Source organism: Mycetomoellerius zeteki, unplaced genomic scaffold (genome assembly GCF_001594055.1).
Source record: "Mycetomoellerius zeteki isolate Tzet28-1 unplaced genomic scaffold, Tzet1.0 scaffold149, whole genome shotgun sequence".
Taxonomy (NCBI): domain Eukaryota; kingdom Metazoa; phylum Arthropoda; class Insecta; order Hymenoptera; family Formicidae; genus Mycetomoellerius; species Mycetomoellerius zeteki.
Genome location: NW_017256436.1, coordinates 1,610,560 through 1,624,305, shown reverse-complemented (window position 1 = coordinate 1,624,305; position 13,746 = coordinate 1,610,560). Strand labels below are relative to the sequence as shown.

The 13,746-nt window shown below is 37.6% G+C and overlaps 2 protein-coding genes across 5 annotated transcripts in view; both read right to left on the bottom strand.

The window, feature by feature from the left end:
• Positions 1-4,476, bottom strand: part of Cda5 (Chitin deacetylase-like 5) — a 55,510-nt gene extending 51,034 nt beyond the window's left edge. For both annotated transcript variants that reach the window (XM_018444209.1, XM_018444208.1), the window contains exon 1: positions 3,998-4,476. In XM_018444209.1, the coding sequence (XP_018299711.1) occupies positions 3,998-4,049 (52 nt within the window). In that variant the 5' untranslated portion in view covers positions 4,050-4,476. The remainder of the gene's footprint in view (positions 1-3,997) is intronic.
• Positions 4,477-6,019: 1,543 nt separating this feature from the next.
• On the bottom strand, positions 6,020-13,746 carry ttv (exostosin glycosyltransferase 1 ttv). Of its 3 annotated transcripts, none has more exons than XM_018444212.1 (8): positions 13,684-13,746; positions 9,000-10,040; positions 8,717-8,918; positions 8,519-8,638; positions 8,214-8,444; positions 7,862-8,128; positions 7,524-7,774; positions 6,020-7,459 (listed from the first exon to the last, which is right to left on the bottom strand). In XM_018444212.1, the coding sequence occupies exons 2-8, from the start codon at positions 9,881-9,883 to the stop codon at positions 7,279-7,281; spliced, it is 2,136 nt and encodes a 711-aa protein (XP_018299714.1). In that variant the 5' UTR covers positions 9,884-10,040; positions 13,684-13,746; the 3' UTR covers positions 6,020-7,278. The 3 variants fall into 3 exon arrangements, with proteins under 3 accessions (XP_018299714.1, XP_018299713.1, XP_018299712.1); XM_018444211.1 differs by lacking the exon at positions 13,684-13,746 and adding an exon at positions 12,556-12,792; XM_018444210.1 differs by lacking the exon at positions 13,684-13,746 and adding an exon at positions 10,345-10,985.

Below are 13,746 nucleotides of genomic sequence, written 5' to 3'. Positions count from 1 at the left end.
TGGGAAATCTATTTTTATCCCAAATATGGATTTTATGCTTAGAATCGAAATAGAGTACATAAGAATTCGATTTATGATAGTTACTATGGTAATTACAATGTGATGTGACAAACTTCAATTCTATAGATTTCTATCAGTTCATAACATATAATTTATGATATTGTATGATCAACTCAACCAATATTGTGTTATTCATAACATATATATTAATATTGTGTTACCAATTGAGCAAGTATTAATTTTATAAATTCTATAATTAGTATAAATAGTAACACGAAAAAATTTATATCTTAAAAAAAATTCTTTTAGAATTATTATTTAAATGTTGCTATTATAATTGTTAACGCTGATTGTTAAATAATAATAAATGATATTAATAACAATTTATAATAAAAATAATTTTATTTAATTTGTTTATAGCTATTGATCTGTTTGGATTTTCTAATTGGGATCTGTTTGAATTTTCTATTTAAAATAGCGTTTACAAAACAAATTACATTTCTAATTGGAATCTTCATAGATTTCCCAATTAGAATCCACGATTTTGGGGGGAAATCGAGTCAGATCCCAATTAGACTCCAAAAAATTTTCTATGCGGGTGCATGTATCCGCGAGTCTCTTGCGAGGAGATCGGTATTTCTTCTTTCTCATTATCTTTCATCTTAACGCGCCGCGATCTCTCTCGCGACGGCGGATACACGTCTCTCTTGCGAGACGAGACGAGACCCCCTTGTCTCCGTCAGCCGTCTCGTTAACCGATGGGAACAGATTTCTGATTGCGTCCCCTTCCCGTTGCCGAACGCCGTCGTCCGCTTGCTCGCCTGCGGTGCACACGGTGCAACCGAGCACCTCCGGGTGGATTTCGCAAAGGGACCATTTCCACGCCGAGCCAGGTTCGGTAACCGTCGTGGTTACCGAAATATAGCAACAATACCGTTCGGTTAAAGCATTCTCCTTTGTTCGCATCCACAACGCGGCGTCGCGCCCGCTTCGCCGATGAATCTGATCCGGCCAGATACGCGACCGAGACTGACGTGGATCACGACAGCGTTATGGTCACTTTCGGATTTCGCAAAATCGTGCAGGCTGATTCTGTTCCGCGAGAAACCTGCGAGAAGCTCCGTTTGGCACGACTACATTCGTCAGTGGGATGAAGCGGCGCGATTCTTTGATGGGAACGCACGAGCGAAGATGCGATTGGAGTACCGTCTCCGACGGTACTTTCAGTAGTTGCCACTTGTAACGTTATTACGTAAACTAAATCGACAGGCATAAGCGGATTTACTAGCAGGAGTACTAATCGGTTGCTCCAGGCAACCGTTTTACTACTTGAAAGCCTTCTAATTGTTTAGTCAATTGGTAGCCGCTCATCTATAGTAGTAAAGTTTATACTTATACATAAAAAAATAACCATTAAGCAATCGAAGTTGTAAATCTTCCATCGAACTGACACGCACAATTGTTTAACAATTTCACAATTATTAATTTTGTAAGGTTTTGTCTGCTTTGCAGCAATCAGCCAACCAGCAGCGATTAACTTCTTTATACTTGATCGATATTTTCGATTTATATATATTTTTTTTCATCTTAATAAATAAGTCGGTTTTCCAAGCAAGATCTTCTGGTGACAAAATTTTCCCCGAATATACCACGAATTTCCCGAGAGACTTGCCGTTTCGCAAGGCTTTCCGACGAAATATTCACCGGAGCGCTCGACTCTATCCAAGCTCGGCCACTGCTGCGGCGAAGTTTCGCAAATCGGTCTTTTCGCATGCGAAACCGACCTACCGTGCTACCGGATTGCAAAAGGCTTCTCCTCCCTCCCCGAAAGTAAGAGACGAACGTGCAAGTACCGCCCGCGGGAGATTTCTGCATTTGGGAATGTTAAACCGTGGCTGTGTCGCGGGAACGTTTCTTCGGGGAAGGAACCTCTCGCGGATAATTATGTATTATGTAGACACGTTTAATTACTCGCAAACACAAACAAAGAGGCACACACATGCACGCACTCGTTCCACACGCTTAAGATTCTTCACTCAGATATCGTAAATCTCATAAACGAGATAATTATAATGAATCGTTTGCTCTTACCACTTTTCTTGGACCTCGAATGACTTACGACGTAACAGTAAAGTATGAAGATGCATTAATAAAACTTTAATTAACTAACATTCCATTTGATATTACTTTGTCTCTACGTATAGAGATTTATTTGTGAAATTTATCTTAAGCACACATTTATAGAAAAAAATATTTATTTAAGAAATTTTTTTAATTTAAAGGAAGGCACAGATATTCAAATTACAGAAATCAGTTTTGCGTACGCGGAAAGAATAATTTTGCTGAAGTATCTAAGAATTTAATTAGATACAAATCTGAAAATAATTTTGTTGGGTCATCAAAATAATTATCTAAGAAATTCAAGCATAATAAACAATGTTGCAAAAAATTGTTGATATTCAATCAGTTGAGCGTTTTACATAATATATTTACATAATTTAATAAAACGCTTTCCAGATTTATTTCTAGCTAAATTTTTAGATAAACTTCAGCAAAATTGTTCCATTGTAGTTATGCAGTTGACGCATTCAAATCGAAAGTATAATTAAGTAACATCCCATTTAAATTAATATGCATTAATTTTACGCAAGTACTTCCATCTTACATAGTTTTGTCCGAAGTAACACTACTTATACGACATTTATCGGCTTCCTGGAATAATTAACTCGGCTCGAAAGACATGCGCCGTGACAGCGCGGTTTGAAAGAAAAGTGTATTCATGCGTTTCGGTGCGCAGCATCGATCGGCCATGCGGGACATTCCTGTCAATCAAGGATCAGGCGCGACGGGAAACGAGCTCTTGGAGAATATAGCGCTACCCTCGGGCGCACCCCGGGGGATCGGCGGGCGCGATAGCTTGATTTCCGTGTGTGCCAGTTATCCAACGGCGCGGACATTACGTAAACTGACATTTTCGCAGCTAATACGAGCGAGCGAGCGAGCGAGCGAGCATGCGATTCCAGCCCGAGTTAGCAGCGAGTTCTACTGCGATAGCCTTTCCCGCGCCGCGGACCCTCTCGAAAGAAAAAACTTTGTCTCAATAAATTGTCCTGTCGCGCGAGACCGCGCAATCAATTCTCCGTCCGGTTGATCTGCAATATTCCTTATTCGTTACGATTACTTGTACACTCTAAAAAATATCAGTGTGGATTTAACACCATGTGGTGTCTACATAATTCTCACCGTGTTGGTGTTAATATTACATCGAGATGATAGGGATTTATGATCCCTGGTATTTACATCAGAAGTATATTTACGTCATAAAACTCTCATTATGTATTTAATATTAACAACACAGAGAATTATATAACCTACACTGAAAAAAATTTACTAAATTTTGATACATATTTCTTTAAATAGTATAAATCATGAACTTAAAGTAAATAAATATTTACTCAATAAAAAAATGATAGTTAAATTAAATTGAGGGTTTTTGTATTAAATAAATATATGTTTACATTTCGTAAATATTTACTTAGAAATATTCAAATATATATTTAATTTTTTTTTCCAGTGCAGTGTTAAATTCACACCGATATTTTTTAGAGTTTACCGTTAAACGAAATGATCGATTGAAATATTCCATTAACATTTATGATCTTGATAAGAATTCTTATAAAAGATTTCGATACAATTCGCTTCAACGGATAATTTTAATGCGACTGTACATTACGAGTAAAATTTTTAATTCGATGCTCAGTTCATTAATAATGAACTTGTTAAATTTTAAATATTAAAGATTATGTAAGTGAGGCAAAGTGCAATGACACTTGTGTTTTGAGTATCAAAGACCACCCGTAAAAGAGAGGCAAAGAGCGACACTCAACTAATTCGGACGTGTAAAGTTGGCTTGATCGCGTTTACGTGCGGCTTTTAAACATACATCCTCGATAAAGAAGAGGAGGTACGCAACGATTAATGAGTCAGGTAAACTCACCCACTCTCGACACGACCGCCAGGATCAGCAGCACGCTGCTCACGATTATCATCTTCCCTCGTGGCCGTTGGTCGCTGGCGTAGGAATTACGACGTGGTATCGGTGGTATCGGTCGAAGACCAAGGGACGATTGCGGCTGTTATCCTCTTCTCCTCTGCACGCGGACTCTCACACACCCCGACCGCACCGAAGGGAGGCGAAACCGGCGCGGGGATTTCAAAATTTGTTCGAGTCCTTGGTGTCTCCGGATCCACCGGACTCGGTTACCCGCGGACTGACCTCGCGCGGGTCGATCGTCACTCCGAATCTCCGGTTTTTCCCTTCCTCTTCCTTCCGACGAGCGAGCCTACGAGAGCCGCAGCAGCAATGCAGCGACGTTGTTCAGAGCCGCGAATGCGCCATGGACGTCGCAGAACGTATGCTACGGTCACGAGGAGAGAAAGGTGACTGCGAGTATATACGCGAGGCGTGCACGATGCCGCCCGTCTTCATGGCATAGTCACCTTTCTAGCAGAGCGGGCAACAAAGAAGGGAGCCTTGGTGCTATACCCACCACCGCGCGCGTTACCCACCACCTCATCAGTACGATAGACGTTCGCGATCACCAGGGATGGAGTGGGGACCAGATGGTGAACACTGGTCGTCTTCGACGGTCGTTCAAAATCCACATCACTCAAGCTTTTCTTTCGACCCCACACTGCATTGTTAACCCCGAATCCGTTCTCGGTTTCCTGTGGCCAAAGGGGTTGCGCGATGACGACGAGGAGACGCATTTCAATCTACGTGATGAGGCCGGTTTCTTGTTAGAATAGCTTTTCAGAAAGAATCCTTGCTTTTAAAAGAAAACTATGGATTACCGATAATGAAAGCTCGAAGAGCGACAGCGCGGAAAAACGTAAGCAGTGAAGTGACTGAACGTAGCAGTAAGCGAATTGGCCAATCACAGTCGAGGCAACTATTTTAAAACTCGCGGTTCTGATTGGCCGCGAGTTTTAAAAATGTTTCGCTTACTGCTTAAGTTTTATCACGATTATGTTTTTCCTTATATGTTGTACGTTACAGATAACAATTATAAATTACAATAATCAGATAATTATCATAGAAATATTATCATACGGAGTTATAATCATTCATTACGGCATAAATGAAAATTATTATTATTTCTTTAAATATATACTATACTTATACATCTTGGAGGGCGAGTCAACATCCTCCCAAAATTTACAGATTAGTAAGATCTATAATCACATCACGGGATCTACTACTGAATGATCAATAAAAATAATTATGTTATACCTTCAAAGCGTTTCTTTTTGTACAAAACAGTTTATTTTTTTCCCCCATATAAAATGACTAATACTATATCTTATTACCTTACATTATTTTTTTCCGCAATACGATTATATGGAAAATGTTTAACAGATCAGAACCATCACTTCGTATCGGATAGAATCAAAATATCTATGGCCACTGCGTAGGACTTTTTTTCTTTGTACGAAGAATTACGCTTGCCTTCAGTGACCGGTAACGATTGGAACATATTTGATTAGGATTGTTCACCGAGCAATTAAAGGATAGAGATTATCCTACCAGTTTCTATATACACCCAGATACTAATTTACATTTATCAATTGATGCAACTCAAGGACAATCGTAAAGTAGATTAATCACTGGAATTAATGATAACACGAAATTCTGGGTAATAATAAGAATTTCAATTAACTCGCAGTCGCTTTTGATTCTAACGCATATGTATACCTCCGTTGCAGAAATATATTGTGCATAAAAATTATGGAGCTTCTTCAATATCCCTCTAGAATGATTACGGAACGCACAATAGAAAAAAAAACATATCACATATATAAATAGCTTTCCATCTTTAAGACGCATGCAGATGCCATATTATTGTACAATCCTAACCAAGGGTTTACAAATTATCTTTCTCATCATGTAACAACGTATATCGGTGTAAACGACTAGATATTGTTGCGACGCCTTGATAAAGAAAATTTCCTTTTTTTTTTCTTTTTTTTTTCAAGCATGTTCCTGAGAACTCGGCAGTATTCGAATACATATGCTGATCAGATTCGTTAAATATACTCGTAAATCAATGATCGGTAGAATGTGGTAGATGATTACAGTAAAACAATGTAGCGTACGCAGTAGTCTAATTAAGCACATAAATAATTGTGCATAATTAGATAAATTGACAGAATTTCTTCGGATACAAAATTTGATCAACTTTAAATATGATATATAGTATATATATTTTTAAAAGAGATAAAAGGGGTAAAAAGGGGAAAGAGGTTAGTAAGGCGACGCTTAAAATTATATCGTATTAAATTAAAATTATTCGATAGCAAGAAAAATCGATATCGATAATCGCATTAAACTCTAACATCTTTACAATCGTTTTAAATATAAACAGATCTTGCTTACACCTCGCCTCAATATAAACATCGACTTTCACGTCATCACTATCAAAGCACTTGACGAAGTCCGTCCTAAGATTTTACGGATTTCTTACGTATCCCGAATCTAAGAAGAATATTACATGAAATACATTTATTCAAATAGAAAAACATTCGCAAATCTCTATGATTAAAAATATTGTTATACATACAAATGATACCTTTTTGCTTTTGTTAGTTGCAAGATAAATTACGTATGAAAACGCGCGTAAGAAAAATTTGATTTTTCTATCTCTTTTTCATCAAAACGTTCAAACGATTTCAATGGCCAATATATGAAAAATTCAAGTGTTTCTTAAACAACTTTTTTTATTAATAATTATGAAATAATTTGTATGTACGTCAATTAAATGCCCGCAGTTAATGATGCTGCGCGAAACATCGTCAAATTGAAACGACGTCGTTATAATTCTACAATTTGTACAAAATTACTAGCAAATAAATCGCAGGGATATCACCGTGCGTCCTTGCTGAATAACGGACTTTGATTTGCTGCCTGACAATACCGATAGCCTAATATGGCATAGCACGTAAACGGGCAAACGTGTCCCGTACATCTGTATACGCACATTCGCACGGCAAAGACGGTAGATCTGTTTTTTTAGCTATATTTATTGCACTTGTTTACATTATTCCGCTCTTTCCTTTTTCATTCTCTAAAATTATGTACATACATAACTCTTCTGACATCATTATTTTTATCATAAGTGCGCTAAAAAAATAGACCTAGTATCGTACGCAAAGATTTTGCGTTATTTGGCGCGCTTGAAAAATTAAATAGTCATGCGTAATCGAGCAGTGTGTACAATTCTAATTACTAACTAGTTCAATTTGCCTATATTTCTTGCGCAAATTGCTCACGGAATCTTTGAAGAGAACGGGGTCCAATCGCATGTTAGATCGCAACAATGGCATATACCCGAAGACAGCGACAAATGTGTTCATGCACGTTTGTCGCTGTATGAAATGATCCGGATCGTTCCACGGCGATCTGAAATCCAACGTGAGTCAGAAATCGATAACGATATCGTATATATGGTCTCAACGATACCTACCTAATTCCAGCTACCGTGGTATCTTTGTACAATTTGCGCTGCGTCACTTTGATAGGCGGCCTTCGAGTTACGTGACTCACCAGGAAATTCATGAGTATATCCTCGCAATTCTGCGACTGCTCCACGGTCTTATGGAGAGTCGAGCTTAACAACTCGGTATATAGAGTATTATAATAGCGGTGGTAAAAAGCGGCACCGGTGAGAATGATACTGTAGTCGTTTGTCCACTTACTGGTATAACCCCAGGAACGCTACGAACATAAAAGCCAGATTAACTTGATTACGAAACAGTTACAGACTGGACGGAAGTTATTTAACACGGACTACATAATACCTACTTTTGAGTCATCCCAATAGTGAGACCTCGCTGGATACCCTACTATTCGATCGGGAAATGACCGCCAAACCGTAAAAGCGAAGTCAATCTCATCGGTATTTAGAGTGGCGTCCTCGTCGAGCGACAATATGGCACTAGTTTTGATTAACGGATGAGGATAAAAACGTTGAGATATGCCGTCAACCGCGACAACGTGGATTGACGCTCTGATACCTTGCCAACGTGGTTTTCTTGGCACCGGAATGTCCGAGTTCCACATAAGTATTATCTTGAACAAAATAATTTGTTAGCAGATATATCGCAAAATGCATAACAAAGAGAAATAATAACAAATTAGCAATAGATAGGCTTACCTTATCTAGGTACTTGCTTTTCGCGAGACTCCTAAGTAAACGATAAAGTACGGCGGTGGATCCCAATTGCGAATAGATTATGGCAGTGAAAGTGTTACCAGGATTACTGTTTGAAAAGGGAAGTTCTTGCTGACTATCAGTGAATTGCGGCAAAATCGCCAATGCTCCAGGACTAGTATTCCAAACGATTCTCTCTCGCGCACCTTCCCATGGCAAACGCTCGCGAATATTCTAAATTGATAATTATAATTAACGAAAAACTGAAAATAAGATTCTGATAACTCACAATAAGAATAGGCAATTACCTCGAACACGGTGAATACAATTTTTTCAATCGAGGAAAAATATCTCTCCCATAAAAATTGTGTTTGTTGCCGTAGTTTAAGAATTTGTACATTGGACACGGATCGTAATATATCTGGAATCTGTAAAATTCATGAAATTTAATCATTCACTTTAAAACAAAGTGAAATTAACTCAAAATATGCATTTATGTTCCTTACTTGGAGTAATAATCTCTCGTCGGAAAATATTACAGCCTGATTCCAATCAATACGTTCATGAAAGGGAAGAGCCCAACCATTACTTAAAATGACTGGAATACATCCTGATCTCAGGGCTTCTAGAAACCGAAAGCTACCTAATCGTCGTCCTCGTGGAACCAGACAAAACGTAGCGTTCATTAATAAAATTTCATAGTCATATCTGCGAAATGAAAAATATGAACAATTATATTTGGAACAATGTCCATGCGATGCAAGCAATTTTAACATTTTTGCTACTTACGTATCATATTCTTGATTATCCTGCTGACAGTGTTCATCCTGGAATTCTCTCCAGGTCTTCCCATGACGGCAAGTCGTAACAAACACCAAATCTTTACCATTGTGCAGATGATAGAGAGCATTTCTTGTCTCGGATCCAATGCCATGTACATATCGTTTTCCCTTAAAAGCTGCCACATACTTTTTATTATTAGGAAAATTATTTTCTAACGCTTGGCCGGGTTCTCCACCACGTTCTGGATGTTGTTTGCCAAATAGAGGTATTGACACATCAAAGTCAGGTCTGTGTTTAAAAATGGACATGCTGGCCTTAGCAAGCATGGCATAACCCACGTCGAAAGCCAGCGATTCTTCGGCATAATCGGGCCACGTACCAGAATATAAGTTAAATATCAGATGATTCCTTCCGTTATTCCAATATGGTAGGTGCAATAATTTTAAGGGAAGATTGTGTACAAATTCAGTCGATAAGGGATCTCTATCTAATGTATCCAGGGCTAAGACAAATATACATGCCCGTGCTGGGTCCGACGTGTAATATCTCGACTCCGTGATAACATTTAATATTTTTTGGTATAGTGGACTTATTACATCCTCAACCGGGTAAACATACACGGTGAAACCTTGCTTGCATCTTGTAAAGTCGAAGCAAGTTTCCATGCGGCAATACCGTGTACGCTGAGACATGACCAAAGCCCCGCTGGATGTCTTTAAATCTTTGTCATAGAACTCTTCATTTAGACTTAAATATGAAGGCAATCGCTCATAAGGCAACTGAGATCTGCCTGTCCATTTTTTGCTTTTTAAACGATATCCACCGAAATAGCAATAACCAAGAAACGCACATGTTACAAATAATAATAGATAGCGTTTCTTGGCTTGCATTTTCAATACAGTCAGGTTATACAAAGATATATGATAGTTCTAAGCATTATTTACTCCGATGTAAAAGGTCTATATTCAGTCACAAACACATCGTAACAATTACTATGTTATCTCAGAAATTTCTCCAGGATATAATCATACCGGTTCTTTCATATTGCTGTAACAAAACAAAGATTCTACGTGTCAATTATAAACAACTTTTACATAAAAAATGACGAAAATTTATTTACAACAAAAGAAAAAATATTTTACTAATAAATTTAAGAAACATATTTAAATAATAAACTTAACAAAAATTTAAAGAAAAATTACACATATTAGTAAGATAACACTTGTTATCATAATGACACAGCATCTCGTGATACACGCATATCTGCGATATCACACAATTCTCTTCGTTCCAATGAAATTAAACAGAAAAAAATTATGAAATTTAGATGACACTCGAAAAAAGTTATCACCTGTTCGAAACTAAGACAGAAGGTAGCTATTGACAGAAAGGGCTGCTCGATCCTCACAAGATGCATGATGGACCGGCGGGACGATATATAAATCCGTCGACAAAATTCTATCGGTGATGCGCACAACACGACGACAGATCATGCAAATACTGCGAATCTGCGGCGACGATTCGGTCGATCCTCCAGTCGACTTGAGATAACCTATAAGTCGCGCGAACCAAATCCCACGCGATCGGCGATCTCACCGTAATTCCACGTCGCGATCAGATCAGATTGAATGGCACGCGCAACTCATAATGATATCCTACGCGATACATCCGTCTTACGACACGATCGGGTATCGCCGACGCGACGACATCACCATCATCCTTCTAGGTTATCTACGGCGCACAGCAATTCCGTCGGGTCCGGTGGCGACTTTACGCCCACTCGCATTTCGGGCCGATGCCGGACGGAAACGCGTGGCATCGATCGCCGAGTGCCCACGAGCGCAAAATCATTGCACGCCGCGACGCATTAAAATAATTGCTCTAAAAAAGCAGACGCGAACAGTGCCGTGACGTCGCGGACGATTAGAAGACTGGCACACCGCCTAACCGTCCTGCACCTCACTTCACGCTGGCGAGAGCGGCGGCAACTCACAAACAGCGGCGAACGTCACGATGCATCGCGTCACGGCGCAGAAAATTACTTGGCTAATTAACGAACGAATGTGCATATGTATATGTAATAATGACACTTAATGATAGAATTTTCATACTTATGTGTTTGTTTTATATAATGATTTATATAACATATATTATATAATAATTTATATAATACATAATGTTTACATGTATGTGTGCGTTCACAAAAATGATAACATTTATACACAATATTACGAGCGTGTTCAAAAATTTTATTGTGTAATTATTTTATTTAAATTTTACATAAATATGTAGATACGCGAAAACTGTAGGTATTATTTGTTTTGAAATAATTTCTAGTATAGAACGAGAATTGTGGATGTTTTTAAAATTCTGCTTTTGTGTGCAGTTTCTACATTTCGCATAATTTGCAACTTTGCATACATGTGCAGATATTACACAATGTATCGCGTTGCATTTTACTTTTGCCAATAGTGATCGAAATATCATTCTATAAATTTTCATAAGTCGTTAAAAAAAATTAAGAAGAACCTTTAATAAGCAAACATTAAGGCAAAGCAATAAAGTTCTATTTAAAGTTTAGGAAAGTCACAAAAAATTAGCATTCTATTTTTTCACTCTTTTAATATTTAATTTATAGAAGCTATTTGAATCATTGCTGGAACATTTCATCAATTAGTAATATTGTATGGCGAAGTCAGACATAACATCTTATTAATAATCAAACATATGTAAATCGATGTTCCAAACTGGAATAGTCGACGGTATACCTTTATCGATCGACTCTCAATTTCTAACCAACTTTGAACTTTATAAACTTGCAAAGTACAATATACAGTTTGTAGCGAGAGAGTATTTCCGTGGGAGTGCAAGGCACGTTTCTTGGAACTAGGAAGAATGTAATACTTGCTCTCGGGTTGTACAAAGAGCTTTCGAATCGAGTCGACAATGCATGAATTCACAATCAAATGCAAGACGTCAGCTAAAACAAGAGGACAAAACAACTGAAGATGTTATATATACACATTTAATGTTTGTCGATCGATTCTTCGCGTAGTTTATTATTATTGGCATCAATAATTATAATTTTTACACATACACGGAAAGAACGATTTTGTAGAGGTATCTAAAAGTTTACAAAGATCTGAAACTAATTATTTATATTGTTAAAACAGAATAATTATGTAGGAATCTCAAGCATGATGAGCAATGCTGTAAAGTTTTGATATTCCAGCAACCAGTTTGGGCGTCCTACATAATTATTTTGATCGTCCAACAAAATTATTTTCAAATCTGTATCTAAATAAGTATTCGAACAAAATCGTCCTTTCGATGCAGAGAAAAGATATTCTCGCCAATATCCGCGCTAAATTCTATATGCACTATGGTGGTGCCGCAGTGACGCATAAGGCGGCCCGTTGTTCGCAGAAGCGGATGTGGACGATTTGCAATTTAATAACCATTTCTCGTTAGCGCGTCGGAGCGAATCGCGAACAACGTTCGAACGATTTCGGATGCATGCCGACGCGCGATCGGCTTACGAGAGTTCCAATTGACTACTTACTCATGAAGACGATCAGCTCATGAAACCGATCGAGTCGGTTGGCTCATCCCTTATACGGTGTCCGTCATACCTTCGCTCGCGAGTAGTAGGTACTCTTGCGAAGGTGATTTAAACGTCACGAAAAAGCCGCGCGTGAATCAGTGAATCGTCGAACGAGATAAATTAGAGATCAACACCCTTCGGTGTCACTATAGATATGACATACCCGACTGTTTCTTTTACTTTATACGTTATAACTTTTTTATTAACCCTAGAATGCTATCGCTATTGAATGATACAGTATATTGTTATCAATGCGTAAATTTTATGTACAAAAAAAGAATGCTCTTAATTAACATGATACATCAAGTTTTTTATACATTTCATACTTTTAATGACACAATATTTATAATCTAAATTTTTATAGACACAAAGATTATTATATTTTATTATTAACTTCGAAGGAAAGAAAGAATAAGCACAATTATTTATTAAATTCAATGTTGAAATAATATGGAATATGTAGTTCAATTATACGTATGTGTGTTTCCTCCTAACACTCAAAAATATAAAATATATTATAATATAACAACACAAAGTAACAAAAACTGGTTTTAAAAAATTGAACATCACTGTATAATGTTGACCACCTGGCAGTCCAAACTGATGTGTATGTTTGTGTGTGTATAACGGAGAGAACTTTTAAAATCATGTTTCCGTTTGTTCTATCTTTTAGCAGATATTGGATCTCCTAACGACCACTGAAGGCATAGCTTAACGCTCAATGAGCTCGCTCACTTGTACGTAAAATTTATGTATCGATGGCATTCTAAGGTTAATAAAGGGTGCGTTCTAGCAAGAGGCACAGATGACTACACGATAGTGTAACACACATTCTACAATAAGCCATTAGTAATAAATCAGAAGTCAGAAACTGACCAATCAATTATTCTTCTTACATTTGACTGTGATTGATCAATTTTTAGCTTCTGACTTCCGATTTATTACTAATGGCTAATTGTAGAATGGCCATAACACAGTAAATCATTATATCTTTGGCGTTTGCTAACGTTAAAAAAAATGAAATGATCACTGTGTTGCACTGTTTCTTGTTGAAAACCACCAATTGATACTATATTCGCTCGTTACCTTTATATTCCTTAATATCTCACGTTTCTGTTGAAAAAAAAATTGTTTTAATATATTCATTTT

What these genes read in the sequence shown, in the direction of transcription:
- ttv (XM_018444212.1), bottom strand. Translation starts at nt 9,883, where the DNA reads ATGCAAGCCAAGAAACGCTATCTATTATTATTTGTAACATGTGCGTTT. An exon ending in ACGAGAGATTATTACTCCAA is followed by an intron (nt 8,639 to 8,716) that starts GTAAGGAACATA and finishes TGAATTTTACAG; the next exon opens with ATTCCAGATATATTACGATC. An exon ending in TTGTATTCACCGTGTTCGAG is followed by an intron (nt 8,445 to 8,518) that starts GTAATTGCCTAT and finishes TTATCAATTTAG; the next exon opens with AATATTCGCGAGCGTTTGCC.